We start from the raw sequence: 20053 nt of genomic DNA on the forward strand, positions 1-20053 counted from the left end.
TCATGCTTGACTGTTTTCTGGAGTTTTTACCTAGCTGGAGTGTGGTGGGGATTATACGAGTTAGGGTTTTTATCCTGTCCAAACAAAATTTATCAACACAAAATGAAATGAAATAGAAGATAAAAAGTGAAATCCTGCTCCTGGTAGAGAAAAGCAGTTTGGCTTATTGAATAGGGGAAGTCGAGAGGGCTCTGGGAGTCAGAAAATACTGGGGTCAAATCTAGCTTCTGACACATATTATCTGTGTGACCAGAGGCAAGCCACTTAATGTCCCAGTTCTGTATCAAAGTCTTTAAGTTACAAGCCAGTTGTGGATCTGCATTGTGGAAGAAATTTTCATACTAAGAATTCCCTACATTAATGAAATCGCAGGTCCAGGCCTCACCTTGCCCTTGTCCTCACCCTCACCTTTCTAGTCCTACAAGCTTTCACCTTTTGTACTAAGAAATGTCACAACTAAGTAAATCTCACCTCTTAAAAATTAAAGAAGATTTCTATATCTTTGCCAATAATGTTTTCTTCCTGTTTCAGGTAAATTCTTGTCATTAAAAAAATATTGATTGGGCAGAATACAGACATAATTTTTAGGCATATAGAATGGCCAGGAATACCCACTGTTGCCCTTCAACATTTGAGTTTAGTCGACATCCTCTTGCGAATTAAGCAATTTCCTTTAGAACCATTAAAAAAATAGAAATATTTTTAAAGCTATTCTTTAAAATGGCCAAGGCGATTCCTGGGCCCATTCTAGTTAATTTTCCCCCCTCTCTTCTTAGAAGGAAGCCTGCGTCTTGCAGATAGACTCCATTCTTTTGTATAGATGCCAGCAACCACTGTGTTTTTTCTGATGATAAAATGTAAATCTCACTTAGGAATTGTTTTCAAAAGAGTCCATGGCTGAGTCCTTGGAAGCTAAGTCTCAGCTCACTGCAGATCCTGATGGTTGAGTTATAACTCCCTGAAAACCAGGGGTTTAAAATGGAAGTGCTGACAAACCTTCAAGCCACGGCAGCGCAAATGGCGCCTTGATAATTTATAGTCTACAGGCAGCTCTTGGGTTTATTATCACAATGACAAATGCACTGTCATTGTTAATAGGATATTTCCCAGCAAGGACTTCTTGTTATGCAAGCCAGGTTCGGTATGTCATGCAGCATGATAGCAATAAAGTCTACAAGAATTTGTAATGAACTTCAATTACTAATAGATTATGGTTAATGGGAAATATGTGCAGTAAAGATATGGGTTTTTATATGCGCCTTCTGGTATTCTACAAGGCAATGATTTATGCTACAATTTATGTTAACATTCTCCAGTATGAAAAAAGCGCAAATTGGTAGAAAGCCACTTCATCCATAACAAATATTTAAGATAATTTTGCACATGATGTAAATGAAGGTATAAATTAGATATTAATCTATTTCATTTCAGCATTTTTATTTTTATTGAAAATGAAGACTTTCTCCTACTGTGTAATGCCATTAAAAAGAATATATCCCATTAAAGTTGGCCCATGAAATATAGTAGTGTCACTGAGATAATGATAGTATCTAAGATTTTAATATCTTTGTTCAACTTGTTGTAATTAAGAAGCTGGTTAGAACTTGTTATATAGTCAAATCTGTATATATAAAACAAAATATTTTAAGTCAAAGGATTTACATTTATTTAAAGGGCTTTGTAACCTACACCATGATCCCTCGATCACAGATATTGATAGCTATGATATGTATATGGTAAGTCTCATTTTCAGAAATGGGTCCATTTGGAAATCAGTAAGTGCAGCCTGTCCAAGTACAGAGAAAAAACATGATGGTGTTTAAAAAATAATGAATTTAACAAAAAGAAAAAAAAATAATCCAAATCATTTTCACTGAGTTTTAAAGCAGCAAATTAAAAAAATATCAACAAAAATTTGAACACCTCTAGAACTTAATGAAAATATGGAAAATTTTTAAAATTAAACTCAGCCCATTACTTTAATGAAAACATCTGTATTAATTCCATCTTAGAGTTGAGTCAAAGGGCATTTTAATTAGCTTCTGTTCTAGGGTCATCTCCCACAACTAAATGAGGTAGCTAAGTAATATTTCTGGGGAGTACTCTTTCAGAGGAACACAAATAAGCTTTGAAAAGTTGTAATAAGCCAGAAGACCTCTGCATATGGGTCTAGCAATGGACTCTGTCTGTCCTGTGAAGGCCAGCCAAGGTTCTTGTCAGAGCTTTTTCCATGTGGTTATAAATTTTTTTGACCACAGAAATTTATCAGGCTTAAAAACTAAGGAATTGAGGGTTGCAAACTGCACTCATAGAGGTAAGTGCCACACCAATAGACTTACAGATCTTTGAGGTATTAAAATAGTCGATTACTTTCTAGACATTAAATTATGTTTGTTGCTTGTTTTGTGTACTTAGATAAGCTTCCTCTGCTGTCTGGTCTTGGACATTTACTACAGAGAAATTTGAATATATGTCTACATTTAAACACATTCGCTTGCATAAATATACACAAACACAAAGACTGTCATACTTCATGTTCAAATTACTGTCTTGTAACCATTTCTATTAGTAAGAATTCATGTAAAAGTTCTTTGGATCACCATGTCTTTGAAGGACCTGAAGCACTGACTTTCTGCATCTATACAACATCAAACATTTAGTTGAGTCTGGAAATGCAAGAGTTTGAACATTATGCAAGTAAAGCTTTTAGATGACTTCTGAAACTGTCAGCTTTTTATCCCAGTGGTTTTTTGGCACCATGTTCTCATCATTGCATTTACTCCCCAACGCGTACCTTCATTTCTGATTCTAATTTATCCTATCCCTGCTATCCCAAACTACGTCACATAGTCCGAACTGTTTTTATCTGTTATTTTGGACTTCCTGTGTAAAATGGAGACAGAGTTGCTAAAAGAAGTGGTAAGACTCTAAAGACAAATTTCATTTTGTTTGCACTGCTGCCAAGGGCCAATCATAATCACACTGATAGTCTTATGGATGGAGGCCATAACACTTTCTAGAGAAATCTCTTTAGTAATAGATACCTGACAGATGAATAAAGCTGCATTTACAAAATGTTGAAACAACAGGCCAATTCAGCTGAAAAGGAGAAAGGTGTAGAATTTAGAGAAATTATTTGCCCTTAGAAAATTTGGCTATTTTTCACTTTTTGGCTGGTGTTGGATGGTGACATCTATAGGCTTAGACTTTGTATCTGGATTACCACATTGTAAATTCCTTGAGACAAAGATTGCATCTCATTTCATTCCAGCACTGAGTGAAAGGCGCTTCATATATAGCAGACACTAAACAAATATTTGTCTAATGAATATTTTTGGAATGGATTTCAAAAATAATTCTATGTACAGCACATTACACTACATCTCGGGGGTTGGTGATACACAAAGAAAAATCATGAACAGTCTTTACCTTCAAAGAATTTATAATCTGGTCATTTCCACAATCATCAGGTTGTGAATTCTTTTGGCCACATAAACTCATGAAGACCAAATACTAAGGCATAGGAAGGGCACAAATTATGTTTCAGACAATGTATGTCTCAGTTGTTAGTATGGTCAATTCCCCATTCCATTCCATCCCACACTTATTTGTCTATATTCAACACTATACAAATCACTTAAATATTCATCTCTTCCTTCAAAGAGGCCACCAAATTGTCCTCTATGTCCTCCTGCTAGAACACTGTGATGGTGATGTTATATTCTCAGAAACTGTGACTTAGATATATAAGCCCAGGCAAATTGAAGCCAGTTAGAGAAGCTTCAAATATAGTCTTTGTGATGTGGTGATGAACCACAGTCTGAGAACCAACTTAGCTAACTGAGAGGTTGCTACTGACTCGTGATTTGTTGGTTTGTTTTAGCCACAGTGACTCATAAAAACTAAGTTTAATAAGGCAAATAGATTATTTGCGTCAATGAATGGATAATCCAGACAAATGAATTCATAGATTTAAAAAAAAAATTAAAGTATTCTTCTTCCTGGTCTGTGACCTCTAGAGCAGATAGAGTATAAAGATCTAGGGAAGTAACTAAACCTGAAAATTCAGTTTTACTTTAGATTCACTCACAATCTGGTATTATCCTTCTATTCCCAGAACATGTCACTGAGAGTCCTAAGGTTACTATACCCTTCTCAGGCAACATTTGTTTACCCAGGAAAGTTTTTACCTTAGGTTGGCATTCTATGTCTAATTTTCTTGTTGTTACCTTTCCAAACATCCATGAATGTCAGCAAGTCACTTCACTTCTTACTGAGTATGGCTTTGCTAATCAAGGAAACCACATCAACTTGTATCCCAGTCTCAGGAGATCAAAGTAATAAAAAAAAATGTTTAGACATTGGTCTATGTGAATGAACTCCAAGGAACATGTTTAGCATTGTGATAAATGAACCAAGGATATAATGCATTTTTCTTTATAAAAATGAACATGAAACAACTCTCTTCTCTTCTACAAAGCCCTGGAATTTATATCCAGGCTATGTACACCTAAAATGGTAGAGTCAACTCATAAAGCAGGTGAAGCAACAATGGATGAGAAAAGAGTTATATATTCTGGAATGGGAATTAGTATGAAATTAGTTAGTTAGAGGGCACAAATAGGGACTCTGACATTTTCCCCTATCTTCTGATAGAGTATCTGTTGAGAACTTGCTATGCTGGAGCTATGCATGATGGCACATATGATTTATTCAAGCATTTTCTACCTTCAAAAGGTGGTTTTGCAAAACCCCACTAGTATCATTAAGAAAAATTAGAGACTATAGATATTTTTCAAGAGGGGACTATGATCATAGGAAGACAACACTTAAACCCAATATCCACAACATGTCATCTCTGCTACCAGACCCACGTGCTGCCATACTTATTAATTCACTCCTAGTGAGAGTGTGGCCATCTGACATGAAGCACTAATGAATTTTTTTTTGCACGTTTAGAAATTATGACTGTCATTGCCCAGGAATCATTTTAAATCACATCTATTTTTACTACAGCAACTTCTGCCTGGTATATATCACATTGAGAAATGGATTACATGAGTCATAGCTTTAACTGCCCTACATTAGTTGGGCTAGTAGTACGGATGTGTCATTGCACGGTATATGAATCATAGGGAAGTTAGGCTTTAGGTGACGAATAATTTAAACCCAAATTCTAGAAGAATGGAGTGGAGTTGGGGGATGGGAAGCAAAGAAGAGAATCACAGTTACTAAACATGACTTCTAACTCAGTGAGAACAAATGTGTGGGACACTAGTTAGTGGCATACATAATTTAATAAAGATTAGATATTTGGAGAAAGTGTCATTTCAGCAATTGGGATGGATACAAATAAGTATTTTTCAATATTTTTTCTTTTGTTTCTTCCTCTTCTGCCTTCCATTGTTCTCCCTTTTGGAAATGGCAAGGTTGGGACAAATATTTTCTGGTAAAGTTGTTAGTGTATAGTGATCAGTATCTAAGAGGAGAGGATATCATGATGTTCAGTGGGACCATTATTGAAAAACTCCACCCACTGATACAATCTATTCACTGTCTTATGTTCTAGTTTACTAGCAAATAAAAGAAAGAGAGAAATCAGCTTGCTGAAGCCACTGATTCCAACTAGGTTGGATACTTAGGGAAGTCAGAGATTTTGTCTTGATTTGGTGAAGAAATTTTTTCTCTGCCATGTGCTATGCCCTCTATATCAGATGATTTCCATAAATATTTTCATTTAGAAAAGATGTTTTAGTATTTTCTTGCATTATGTTTAGTATACTTCACTTTTCTGGGCTCAGCATTTTTCTTTCTTTCTTTTAAACTATCATTCCAACCTCCATCCTTTTGAGGTTCTTCTTATGTTCTTTAATATTTTATCCATTCACAACTTTTCTTCTGCCTTCTTTATGCCACTGTTCCCAATCAGGCTGACATTAATTTCTTTGCCTGGATCTCTGGAACCCAGCACATTCTCTTCCTATTTGTGGACTCCTCTATATGCCTTCTTTCACAGTCCTCATCTTGAGCTAGTTCTCCCAGGATTTTTTTCAGTGATCATATCAAACCTTACATACGTGGTAACAAATGTATCTAGGGGAAGATTAGAGAAAAAAGCTTAAATGAAAGAAAATTACTAAGGAAGCATAAGGACAATGGTCTTTAATTCGAGAACTATCTTCACTGTCTTAATGGATGACTTCATGACTTGGTGGTTTTCAGCACCTTAGAGATAGGTAGGAATTTTTATTCTACGAAGAGCCAAGGAAGTATTATATTGAATTCAATAATTAAAATAATTCTGCCTAATGGACTATGTGATTGGCCCAGTGGATGAAATGCCTAATTTAGCTTCATTCTGTCCATGGTGGAAAGATCTTTATACATCAAATATATACAAATTATATGCATTTTGGGTGAACAAAGGACTAGTTGCTAGAAGTGAGGGGGATTGAGGAAAAGTCTCAAGTAGAAGGTTTCACTTGAGTTTTGAAGAAAATTACAGATCCATGGAGGTGAGAAGGGAATCAATGCTAGGGATAGGAGAAAACCTCCTCTCGTTACTATTACCTACTTCATCCAACATGCTCTCTAGTAACTTAGCATCATGTCCAAGGACTGGGAATATCAAAATCTCTCAAGATGCCAATTTCCTAATCTGGATAATGAAGCTGAAGATGAAAAGTCCCCCTAGGCTTGAAAATTCTATGATTCTTTGGCTGAAAGATCTTGTGATGGTATGATAGATCTGGTCTGGGCTTTATTACAAACTTACTGTAAGACCTTGAGCAAATCAATGAAACTTTCTTTGTCTGAACTTTCTTACCTATAAGATGGGATTTATAACAGCTCACTTTTCTATCTTACATGGTTATTGTGAAAACCAAGTGAGATATTTTGTACTAAGCAATTAAAAGGTCAGGGATGTTTTCCTTTTTGTGTTTGTATTCAGTCTGTTAGATAGTAGATGCTTAATAAATTCTTGGTGCTTATTTGCTTTTTTTCTTATTATGGACTTGAAACAAATGAATGAAGATGTACATTTTCACATAAAAAGGACAGAAAAAGAAGATTAAGTATGAAATCCTAAATCTCTATTACACATATGAGGTTTATTTTTTTAGTGCACTGCATATTCAATTTAACACCACTACCCAACTTTGTGTCCTCTTCTGAGCTTCCTTTCATTTTCTTTTGTGCATTTTTATGTTTCACTACCTTCTTTTTTTTTTACTTTCCTTCCCTCCAAGCTTCCTTCTTTCCTTCTTCCTTTCTTTTTTCCTTTATTCCTTTCTTGTTTGTTTGTTTCTTTTTTCTTCCTTCCTTCCTTTCCTTCCCTTCCTTCCTTCTTCTTTCCTTCCTTCCTTCTTTTTCTCTTTCTTCTTTATGTCTTCCTTTTATCATTAACACTCTTTCCTATCATTTTGCCCTATGCCCTACAACTTTTTCTAAAAAAAAACCCAAGTTCTTATTTATGAGAAATAAGCATGGGCAAGCAAAATAAAAAGTACTCACATAGTCATCATGACTGATGATATATGTCTAATTCTGCATTTACCCTCTCTCTGCTAAGGATTAGAAAACATACTTTACCATCATTAATTCTCTGGACTCCTGATCAGTCATTGTATTGACCAGATTTCTTACATCTTTCAAAGTTGTTCTCCCTTTACAATGCTGTGGATATTCTTTAAATTGTTTTTCTTTTTGCTCACTTCACTCTGCATTAATCTGTTCAAGTCTTCTCAGGTTTCTCTGAATGCACCCAGACCTTTAAAAAAAACCCCACAATAATATTCTGCTATATTAATACACCACTCCCCAAATGATGGGTATCTACCTACCACTTTGCTTCAATTTCTTTGTTATACACCAAAAAGTGCTGCTATAAATATTTGATACATATAGGTTCTTTTCCTTTATCTTCAATTTTGGTATAAATGCCCATTATGAACAGTTTAGTGACTTTGTGGGTAGTTTCAAACTTATTTCTAGATTGTTTTGATCAATTCATAACTTCATCAACAGGACAGTAGTGTGCCTACTCTCCCACAGCCCTTCCAAAATTTTCCTTTTTTCTAATTTAAAGGGCATGGCAGGTGAACCATCAGTTATTTATATTTCTCAAATTTTTCGTCATTTGGAGAATTATTTTTCACATGGTTCTTGATAATTTGGAAGTCTTTCTTGAGAACTACCTGGTCAGATATTATGATTTATTGGGAAAAGGCTCTTGTTCTTCAATTTTGAATCATTTATCTAGTAATTATTTAAATCATATACTTTTATTCTAATTGCATGGATTTTTTGTGAACAGAACCTTTTTAATTGTATACAATCAAAATTATCCGTTTAATCTTGTTTCAGCATCCTTATGCTTTATTTTTTTCCCCAAAACTCTCTTCCCACTTAGAATTGTAAATGATTTCTTCTCCCTGCCCCAACACCAGTTTGTTTATGATATAAACTGTTATATATAGGTCACATGTCCACTTGGAGGCTGTGGAAAATATAGTTTGAAACTTAACTTTTGCCATATAATTTTTTAGTTTTCCCACAAGGTTGGTTTGTTTTGAATAGTGAGCACTTATCCTATAAGTCCTTGGCTTTATAAAACATCACAATATTATATTTAATTATTTCTGGATCTTGAGTACCTACTCTGCTTCACTGATTAATTTTTCTAATTTTCAACAAGTGCCAAATAGTTTTGAAGATTATTGTTTTCTGATACAGTTTGAGATTTAGTGCTGCTAAGACCTTTTTCCTCCACTTGAGATTCTTGACCTTTATTTTTTCTTCTGGATGATTTTTTTAAAATTATTTTATTTTGTTCTATAAAGTAATTCCTTGGTAGTCTGATTGGTATGACACTAAATAAATTGATTAATGTAAGGAATATTGCCATTTTAAATATACTAGCCTAGACCAATCATGAGCAATTTATCTTTCCGATTATCTGTCTTCATTTTTTAAAGCGTTTTATAGTTAAATACATTTGAAAATATAGTTCCTGTTTATGTCTTGTAAGGTTAACTCTCAGATTTATACAATCTTTCATTTGAATTTTTTAATTTTTAATTTATGGAATAATACAAGGATTTCCATAACATAATACCATAAAATATTGCACAAGAACTTCAAACTTAATCTGTACAACTTGCTGTTCCTTTTAAATATATAATACATATTATATATAATAAAGTATGTATATTTCCTTTTTTTTTTACTTTCCTCCCCCCCAACCCTAGATATGGTTTCCATTATTTTATAATGTATTTTCTTTTTCTATCTCTTCCTACTGGGTTTTGTTGGTGATTAAAAAAAAAAAACTCTTAGACTTAATTTCATTGAATTTTTTTTTATTTTGAATGACTTAAGCTTTATGTGACTTGGGCAAAAACATGGGACTTTTCTGCCAAATCGGAGGGTCTTTATCCTTGGAGTTCCTCACACTGATGCAAACAGATTAGTTGTACATTATCATTATATATAAATTATGTGCACGGTAGTTTCAACTGTTTTTCTGCTTTTGTTTGTTTTGGTTAAAGAAATGCGCCTGCTATCCAGATTACAATGTATTTTCCAACCCGAGAATTCTTTTTTTCACAGCAAGTAACATATGACAGAGAAAAGGCATGATTACTCAATCCTCATTTTGTTTTCCTTTTAATCACCAAGGAGAATGATCTTCAAACAGGGAAGGGTTTAAGGGTTTAAGTGAAAAATGTGGCCAAAGTTGGGAGAAAAAATGAGAGAACATGTTGCCATTCTGAATCAGAACAAGTCTGTAGATGCAGACAAATTACACCCTAGGATACTGACAGAGCTTGATGTGATTGAAGAACTATTGCCAGTAATCTTTAAGAAATCATCCAAGTTAGAAAGCATGGCAGAAAACTGGTGATTTAGCAAATGTAACAATTTTCAAAAAGAGGGTGAAGGTGAATTTTGGAAACCACAGAGCATGGAAGGTTGGTGTGGATTTCTAGGAGGGTAAATGGCAGAATGAGCTGTTACATAGATGGTCTTGGGCACTTAGAGGAATCAATGGATGCCAATATAGATTCATTAAGAACAAGTCATGCTAAAGTAGATCCATTTCCTTTTTTGATGGAGTTGCTTGACTTGTAACAGTTCAGGGGAATACTAAAGCCATGGTGTATCTGGCTTTTAACAAGACATTTGGTAAAGACTGCCATGCTATCCTTGAAGGTAAGATTGAGAAATGTGGGCTAGAGATAATACCATGACTTCATAGCTGGTTAAACTATACCCAGATAGTATAGAAATGCAAATTTCAGATCAATATTAGAAAGAAATTCCCAATTTGAAAATGAAATAGGCTGCATCTAAAAGTAGTGACCTCTCTATCAGTGGAAGTGTCCAAGTACAATAGGGGTTCTTAACCTTACCTGTGTCATGGTATTCTCTGGCAGTCTGATGAAGTCAAAGGACCCCATCTCAGAACGATCATTTTAACTGCATAAAATAAAACATGTTGGGTCATAAAGGAAAAACTATATTGAAATTTAATTATTAAAAGATTTTTTAAAATAAGTTTCTGGACCCCAGATTACAAATCCTTGAAGTACAGCCCAGAGGATCACTCATCATGTTATCTTCTCCTATAGAATATATACTCCTACAGAGCAAGGACATTCTTTTCCAGCTGTTGAAATGCCTTTCACCTCCCTAAGGTGTTCCTACATTGGATGGGGGCAGAGAGGAGGTAAGACTAGACCCAATTGACTCTAATGGCCTATAAATTCCTTACAACTTTAATCTTTCCTAATTGTAGGGAAATACTAATTGCTATGGTTGTGAAGATGAATCAAGTCTCCTAACTCCTACTTTTCCAATTATATCTTTCTTTTTAAGTACCAAAATTCCTTCCAATAATGTTGAGAGAGAGAGACAGAGACAGACACAGAGACAGACAGAGAGAAAAGGGAGAGGAGGGAAAGAGAGGAGAGGAGAGGAGTCATTTGGGCTGAGGAAGTGAGAGATTAAGACATTTTTTGCACTGGGTAACCAAGTCACTATGTGTCTAAGGCAGGTCTCCCTGAATTTAAGGCTGGCCCTCTTCACTATGCCCCTCTGCTTTATTGTCTGATATATGCTAGAAAATGGTAAAGACAAATTTCAAAAATATACTTTAGCTTCAGGTTTGCTTTTAACAAAAGTATCACCTGGCCTCCATAATATCTTTATTTATATCATATCATAATGTCATTCAAGGTAAAGTCATTTAATTGTCATCATTGGTCATCTCCATCAGTTAAATGTGTTTGTGTTTTTTTTAATCTCCAAGATTAATGGTTTAAGGTTCACATTCAGTAATCTGATTGGATAAAGTACCAGTTGTGTAAAATAATCTATTTAGAGAAGCATTTAAGAAGATATTTAGAGAAGAGAAAGCAAAACTTGTTCATCATTAGAATAAACAAGAGACTAGAAAAGTTTATTAGCTCTTTCAGGTGAGTGTGGCCAGGAACATGCTAGTAAATCCCTAACAATAAAGGGGTAGGGGGGGAGGGAAGGAGGGAGGAAAAGAGAGAGAGAGAGAGAGAAAGAGAGAGAGAGAGAGAGAGAGAGAGAGAGAGAGAGAGAGAGAGAGAGAGAGAGAGAGAGAATGATAAATTATAAAGCACTTTTAAATTTTATCTGCATTATTAAAATTTTCTTCAGCAATTTCTTAAGTCTAAGTAATAACCAAAAAATAAATCAAGTCCTGATTTACAACATTTGCTGATATCCAAGGTATAAATGGTTATACTGAAATTTTAACAATTTAAAATTTAAAGAAAAAATTAACTGGCTCTCCTGAACCTATACATGCTAGCCATAGCACATTGCTATATAGACAGTACTGTAATTTGGGCTGCTGGATTTAGTGGGATCTCTTATGTAAACTTAAGAAATGAGCTTTATGTGGGAGAGGGGTCGATGAGGTCCTGCTGTATCAGATAACATTAAAAATGTCTCATATATATAATATGTGTGTGTGTGTATGTATATAAATGGATGACAGAAGGTAATGGATCTTCTACATTGTCACAGGTCTGGATTATGCTCAGCTTCAACTTATATGAGACTGTGATATATTAAGAATGTTATATGTTGTATAATAATGCAAGAGTAAATTACTGCTAATTTTGTACCTTGTAAATTCCAGATGAATTGACTTATTTTGCATATGCTTATATGCACATGTTATCTTCTCCTACAGAACATACAATCCTTCAGAGCAAGGACATTCTTTTCCAGCTTTTGAAATGCCTTTCACCTCCCTAACAGGAACAGTACTCTACACACAGTGGGTACTTAATAAATGCTTGTTGATCGATAGATGAACAACAGAGTTATGCCTCAACCACTATGAAACTCAAGTGATTGTGAAAAAGAATCTTTCCCCTTTCTTTTATACTGAATCCTGGTCTTTGAAGGTCTTCAATAATCTCAGCTTTGAGATCAGGTGGAGCAGTCTTGCTAAAGTGACAGGTTTCTGTTAAAAAGTCCAGAAGTAACTCTCCATTTTCATTGCCTTCAACAAAGCAATCTGATATATCCATTGTAGACAGAAGGTCAAAGCATTCATATTTAATTCCCAAAGTTTCCAGGGTTTGAGTGATGTCGGAGGATGACACATAGAGGCAGAGATCATTTTGGGGTAAGCGGGATACATACTTTTTCCAAAGTTTGTCCCAACCGCTGGTTCCTATCACAGAGAAAAAAAATTAAGCATGGGATGACTGCAGGCAAAAACACAAAAAATACTTTGACAATGCAAATGAACCATGAAGGAAGGTGACCTCTTTTACCTTATACAAAACTTCCTGAGGGTACTACTTACTGTGGCACAGAAAGACTAGCCTGACTTGTCATTTAACTGTTTCATGATGTAGGTGTGAGAGACAGGGTGATATAGTGACTAGAAAACCACCCTTGGCATTGGGAAGATCTGGGTTTAACTCTTGCCACAAATACTGACTGTGTCACCCTAGAGAAATCATTTAAACCCCTTAGGGCTCTAGACAACTCACAAAGGTGCAAAATAGTAGGGCGATTTTTCTTACTGGATGAAATCACGTGTCTTGATGAAAAAATGTAAATTAGTTTGGTTTTCCAAACTTCCATTTATAACTGAATTATAATCCTCTTCATGAGGAGCCTTAAACATCTCTAAATTCCCCATAGTACTTATTCCAATACTATCTGTACACATAGGAAAAATTCAGTACATAATGAATGAATTGGATTGTGAGCCCAATGGGAATGTTTGTGTATGTGTATATACATATACATATTGTTAATATGAGATTGTTATGTATTGTTAATATGTGTGTGTACACACACATATGCACACCATGTTGTTGTTCAGTTGTTTCAGTTGTGTCTCACTCTTCATGACCCCATTGGGGGTTTTCTTGGCAAAGATACTGGAGTAGTTTGCCATTTCCTTCCCCAGCTCATTTTACAGGTAGGGAAACTGAGGCAAAAAGGTGACTTGGCCAGGTTTGCCCAGCTAGTAAGTGTCTCAGGCCAGATATGCACTCAGGTCTTCCTGACAGGCCTGATGCTCCATCCACCTAGCTGTGTGTTTGTGGGTGTGTATATATATGCCTGTATGTGTATGACCTGAGTGTGTGTATACCTATATTTATGTGTGTGTGTGTGTGTCTGTGTGTGTGTGTGTGTATCCAAAATGTTGCAGCCTAACACTTCATCTTCTTTTGGTTTAGACAAAAGTGACAACATGGGGCAAAATCTGGAAAAGGATTTTTTGATTTGAAAATTTCTTGAGAAAGCCTTTTAGAACTTTGTTTCCTCTGCTTTTATACCAAGTGTCAAAGTTCTGCTGAAAAAGGAAGTGAGGGGCAGCTAAGTGGCACAGTGAGTACAGCACCGACCGTGGAGTCAGGAGGACCTGAGTTCAAATCTGGCCTCGGACACGACACACTTACTAGTTGTGTGACCTTGGGCAAGTCACCTACCTCAATTGCCCTGCCTTCCCCCCTCCAAAAAAGAAAGAAAAAGGAAATGAAATAGAATGAGACAGAACCCATTTTTTTTTCTTAGAAGGAGGGTCCTTAAAGGTTATCTAGTCATCTGGTGGTACAGTGGAGAGAGCATAGGGCCTAGAATCAGGAAGACATTGCCTAGCAGTGTGACCCTGAGTATATCACTTCACCTCCATTTGCTTCAATTCTCTCGTGTGTAAAATGGGGATGATAACAGCACTTACTTTCCAGGGTTGTTGTGAGGATCAAGTGACCTAATCATGGTAAAGTGCTTAGTACAGTGCATGGCTCATAGGAAGCATTAGGTCAATATTAGCTATTATCTGATCTAATACCCTCACATTACAACTGAGAAAACCGAGTCCCAGAGAGGTGAAGTCACTTGTTGAGGGTGTTTCAACAATCCAGCTAGCAGCTTCTGTGGGGGTGTAAGATCCACCCACAGCCAGCACCCAGAAAGCTGCCAACAGCACAGGTTCTTTTGATCTGCTTAACTAAGGAAAGCAAGGTGAAGGAGTTGACAAGCTTACTTTAATTCAGCATACAAATATCATTCACTTAGTTCAGAGGAAAAAGCCACTACCCTGAACTTCAGAACAAAATACAAACAAAGTACAAACATCAACAGACAGACCCAATACAGATTCATAGTTACCAACATCTAGGTTCAGCCCAGGAGCTCAGAACAAGGGCTGGCCCAGAGTCACGCGCGCCACCACTGCTGTGAATAAGAGAGCTCCAAAGAACAAACAGCCAACCCCTGGTTTTTATATCTTTTTCAGCATCAGGGGTGAGTCACAGAGAGGTGGACTTAAACCCACTGTGGTCTAAAAGCCTCTGCTCTCCCAGACATGTAAACTAGGCCCTCCCTGGAATTAGCCCCACCTTGGGCCAATCCACACCCACTAGAGTTTTACACCTAATAGGGGTTTGGGCCTGGGGCTTAGCACCTAGTAAGACACTGAATTAATCAAAGGAAACAAAGGCCAAACTCTTCAAGGGCACTTGTTGAACTAAGTGCTAAGGAGCCTATTTTGATTACCAACACAGAGGGTCACAAAGCAAGTTAGTAAAACGAGGAGTACTGACTGCCCACATCTTCCTGACTTACGTTCTCCTTGTCTCCCTGTTATATCTGTTGTACTCGTCATCTCAATCAAGCAATATGACATTCAAATCTTTATAACCAATCAAAACCTTAAATGAGCTCCTGCTCTGAGCAATGGGCTGCAAGGGAAACAGAAATTTAAAGCATGTTCTAGTCCTTAAGGAGCTAGCCTGGGATAAGCCAAAAAGGTGAAAGCAACAGTAGCTAGCATTTATTTTAGCGCATTAAGGTTTATAGAGCAATTTACACGTACTAACTTGAGATAATTCAGGATGGATGAAGATAACAAATCAGTTCAATTTAACAAATACTTATTAAGCACCTACTATATGCAAGGCAGGCACTGCTTTAGGAAAGCACTAGGGATAGAAAGATAGATACGATACAACCTGTGTTCTTGCGGAGCTCATATTAATGGGAAAAGAGATGCACGTAGTCATGGAAGAGTTTAGTAGTGGGAATAGGATTTGCAATTATAAAACTGAGGTTCAAATACCACTTGCCACTTGCATGCCCTTAGTTAAGTGTCTTGATTTTTCTCATCTGTGAAATTAGAAGGTTGGACTGGCTGACCTCTAAAGCCCCTTCTAGCTCTTAACAATAAGTATAAAGGAGGGACCCGGGAAAAAAGAGCAGGGAGGTCCTTTTGCATCATGGAGCAGCTAAAAACCTAATTTGGACTTTGAAGAATGGGAGAGATTTTGAAAACTGGAGAAGAGGTCAGGGAGAAAGATGCCCATTTCAGGCAATACAGGATGAGCAAAGAGGTGAAGACAAGTGGAGAATTGTAGACAGAAAGTAAACCAGGTTGCTTGAAATCCTGAGTTCTCGAAGAGGAGGTACATGAGTTCAGGCTGTAAATAATTTGGAGGCAAATTATCTAGGACCTCAGTCTCCAGGATGACAAAAGGAAAGATACTACAAGACACACTGTGTTTAATCGTTTAATTTCCAAAATGGATGGCATGGCACCGAGTTCCAAGAAATGAGAGACTGTTTCATGCTGGCTAGAACTGCACGTGAGGAAGGTTGGGAAGGGAGAAACCCTGACTTCAATGAAGGACAACATGGAAATACAATTGTCTTCAAAAAGTTTTCATTCAAAAGCTAGCTGTTTATTTTTCTAAATAGAAATCTGTCTACAAACAAGATCTTACAGGAAAATAAACACTGAAGTGGTTGAAAATAATCTTAGTGATATTTTTTTTCACCTGGAAGAAAATGAGTACTTAGTACTAGCTATAGAAATGTTGCTAGTGTCAGTGTTCTGTGACTCAGTACCACTTCTGAGATGAGTTGTAAACACATTATACACTCCCTGACTGATGCATTATTATAATAGCTCTCAGTGGGTACAACTATGGTGTTACTTTTGTTTTCAACATGCTATATGCTGGATTTTTTAATTGCATTAAAAATAACACAATGTAATTAGCATATTTCCTTAGACAGCTAAAAGAGAGGAAAAGAAAAATTTAGTCTTCTCCTTCTGGTCTACTTTCAGTTTACAGTATCCTAGAATTTCAGAGTTGGAAGGGATTTAAGAAATTGTCTAGCTCAATTCATGCCTGAGCAGAAATCCTTTCTCTACAACATCTGTGACAAACAGTCTAGCTGAAGAGCCTGGTGACTTAAAGAATTTATCAAAAGGGCTTTAAAAAGAAAATGGAGGTGGGGAGGAGAAACCTGACCACATACATGCACCATTAGTTCTCACAGAAAGTGGCAGATAAAGCACAGGAAAAAGAATGTAAGTAGAGAGGCAAAGTAATTTATAGGAGAAACTACCAACAAGAGCTGTAACAAAACTCATGGCCTCAAATGTCTCTACATAAATACACAGGTATGGACAATAAAGAAAGTGAAACACATGTCTTAATGCAAAGAGGAAAACTTGACCTTGTAAGGACTACCGAGACTTGGTGGGCTGTGCCTCATGGTTGTAATTTAGCAACAAAAAGATGTACTGTATTTAGGAAGAATGGATTAGATAAAAGAGGCAGTAACTAATAGTATATACTCATACAAGCCACAAACTGGAAGGACAGAACATTGTGGAGAACTTTTGTCTGAGAATCGATGTGGGGAAAATATTAACAATATAGCAGTGGAAATGTAATGCAGACCACTCTGCTCAAGGGAGAAAATGAATGAATTCAGGAAATAAGCCTATCAGGGAAAAGAGTTGTAGTAGTGATGGGAAACTTGAATAATATAAGTAAATGTTGAAATCTGTCTTTAGTAAAAATAAAGCAGCAAAAAGTCTTATTTGTTGTGAAAACTATTACATTATTCAAGTTAGAATAAGCAACAAATGGAGGTTCTAGAACTGATTGTAATAAATAAGAACTATTTGCTGAAGAATGTTGGGAAACCAGGGAGGAAACATCATGCCATCTTAAGAGTTTATGTTACATATGTGGGGAACGAAAGCTGGTATAGTCTCAAGTATACTCCACATTTGGAGATAATAGGTTTCAAAGAGTTCAGGTAAAGGATACATAGCGTTGCATGGCCTAAAATTCCACAGGAGAAGTCAGCTTAAGGTGAATGGAGTTGGCTCAAGAAAGAATGCTTTTGATAGAAATAGGGGATTTGCAAAGAGAGACATGTGTGGATATCACAAGAAATTCACTGACCAAGTTACAGTTTTAAAAGACTTTTTTTTTAAAAGAAAGAAGAAACACAAAGTAACTGAGGTTAAAAATAAATTAAGAGTGGACTGGTCTGATAAGAATAGCATCAAGACAATTACAAAGGACTCATGATGAAATACTATCCACCTCCAGAGAAAGAACTGATGTTGGTTGAATGTAGATCAAAGCAAACTTTTTCACTTTATTTTTTAAAGTTTTTTTAGTATGTATTTTCTTTTACAACATGAGTAATGTGGAAATATGTTTAACATGACTATTCATGTATAACCTATATCAAATTGCTTACTGTCTCAGGGAGGTGGGGCAAGAGAAGGAGATAGAGAATTTGGAGCTCAAAATTTAAGAAAAATGAATGTTAAAATAGTTTTTACACGTAATCTGGAAAAAATAAAACATTATTCAGAAAAAAGGATAGTATAAAGAGTATTAAATGCATAATGAGCCATCAATGAATGTGGAAGGAGGGAAAAAGTATATCAGACACAGGATAAAGGTCAATGAAAGATTAGGACTACTATTTGGGTTAGGAGAGAGAGTGTCAAAAAGGAGGCACGACCACTAAACTTTTGCTTCTGTGTTTCTCATTTTTGCCAAAAATAATAATCTTTGAATTGGTAATGATAGAAAACCCAAAAAATATTTCACAAGGTATTGAAATACAAATAAATAAGGAAATGGTCTGAGATCACTTAGCTCCTCTCAATGAGTCCAAGTCAACTGCCCAGACAATCCACATTACAGGGTCCTGAAAGAATTTGTAGATATTGTTACTAAATTCCTATCAGTGACTTTAGAAAACCTGGGGAGAATGGTAGAGATGCCTCAGAACCAGAGAAATGCAAATCTTATCCAGGTGTTTTCAAAAAAAGAGGCAGGTTAATTCTTCAATTTATAGTATGTTTAATTGCAGTTTAGTTCCTGCCAAAATTCTAGAATGTGTTAGTAATAAAGTGACTTGTAATCAATTAGAAAGGGAATCAATGATCATTAAGAACTAGCATGGTTTCATCAAAACAGGTCATACCAGACTAAGCTCATTTACATTTCTGATAGCTATTAGCAGGAATGAATTGGAGTTGGCTCATATTGACTCTTGAGAGCCAATTGTTAAATTTCCAGCATGAACATTTGCACCTTGGGAATCAGTAGACACTACCAATTAGAGCCTTATTCATTGTTTTATTGCTTGTTTAGACTTAAGAAGGTGATATAGAAAATGTTATTAATGCAGATTAAAAGTAAAAGTGTGTCATGTGTCCAGTTTTTTCAGAGCTTATTGTTAAATATTTACCAGTAAATGCTAGGTTATTAGTATTACAATGACAGTATACCTAGATTTCAGAGAAGTACTGAACATCTCTAATGATATCCTCATGGATGGAAAAGACAAAGAAGTGTGGGCTAGATAATGGTAGATAGGTGACTTCAGAATTGGTTGGACAACACAAACCAGAGCTGTAATAAATGGATTGATGTCAATCTGGAAGCAATTCTCTGGTATGTTGCCCCAAGGACTTGTCCTTGGCCCTGTGCTACTCAATATTTTTTTTATTAATCAGTGCATCAATACAGCAAAAAGCTTTAAGTACTTACTCTGTGATAGCCACTGGGGTATGGTCAAGTAAAAAAAAAGACTGCAAATATGTCTAATTTGTGGCTGATACAAAGCGGGCGGGGATAACTAACACTTTGAATGAGAGAGCTTGATGGTAACAATAGGCCAAATCGAATCATATGATATGGAACAAAGATCAATGTGAAATCTTATTTGTAAGTTGAAAAATAAATTAGACAAGTATACAGGATGACTAGATGACAGACTGGGTGAAAAGTCTTTGGTCTTTTTTTTCCTTTTAATTGTCTTTTTTTGTTACTTTTAAGTCCCAAACTGCCTCCTTTTCTCCCTCCACACCCTCACTAGAGAAGGCCACCATTTGACAGAGATTTACTAATATATATAAAACCATACTATGTGTAGTTTTATTCATCGGTTCTTTCTCTGGAGGTGTATAGCAAGTTCCTTCAGAGGTCCTTTATACTTGATTTCAACAGATTATTAAGAATAACCTGTTTGTTCACAATTATCTTTAAACATTATCTTGGTTCTGCTCACTTCATGTTTCATTATTTCATGCAAGCCTTTCCATGTTTTCCTAAAATGAACCAGCTCATCATTTTTTACAGTGTAGTAGTATTCTATCACAATCATATACCACAACTTGTTTAGCAATTCCCCAATTGAGGGGCATACTTTCAATTTTCAG

At 35.9% G+C, this 20053-nt stretch overlaps 1 protein-coding gene across 1 annotated transcript in view; it reads right to left on the minus strand.

The window, feature by feature from the left end:
- Nucleotides 1-9345: 9345 nt before the first annotated feature.
- Nucleotides 9346-20053, minus strand: part of HNMT (histamine N-methyltransferase) — a 53796-nt gene continuing 43088 nt past the window's right edge. Inside the window, exon 6 of the mRNA XM_036744399.1 lies at nt 9346-12721. Within this exon, the coding sequence (XP_036600294.1) occupies nt 12366-12721 (356 nt within the window). The 3' untranslated portion in view covers nt 9346-12365. The remainder of the gene's footprint in view (nt 12722-20053) is intronic.

This window comes from Trichosurus vulpecula, chromosome 2 (assembly GCF_011100635.1).
Source record: "Trichosurus vulpecula isolate mTriVul1 chromosome 2, mTriVul1.pri, whole genome shotgun sequence".
Classification (NCBI taxonomy): Eukaryota; Metazoa; Chordata; class Mammalia; order Diprotodontia; family Phalangeridae; genus Trichosurus; species Trichosurus vulpecula.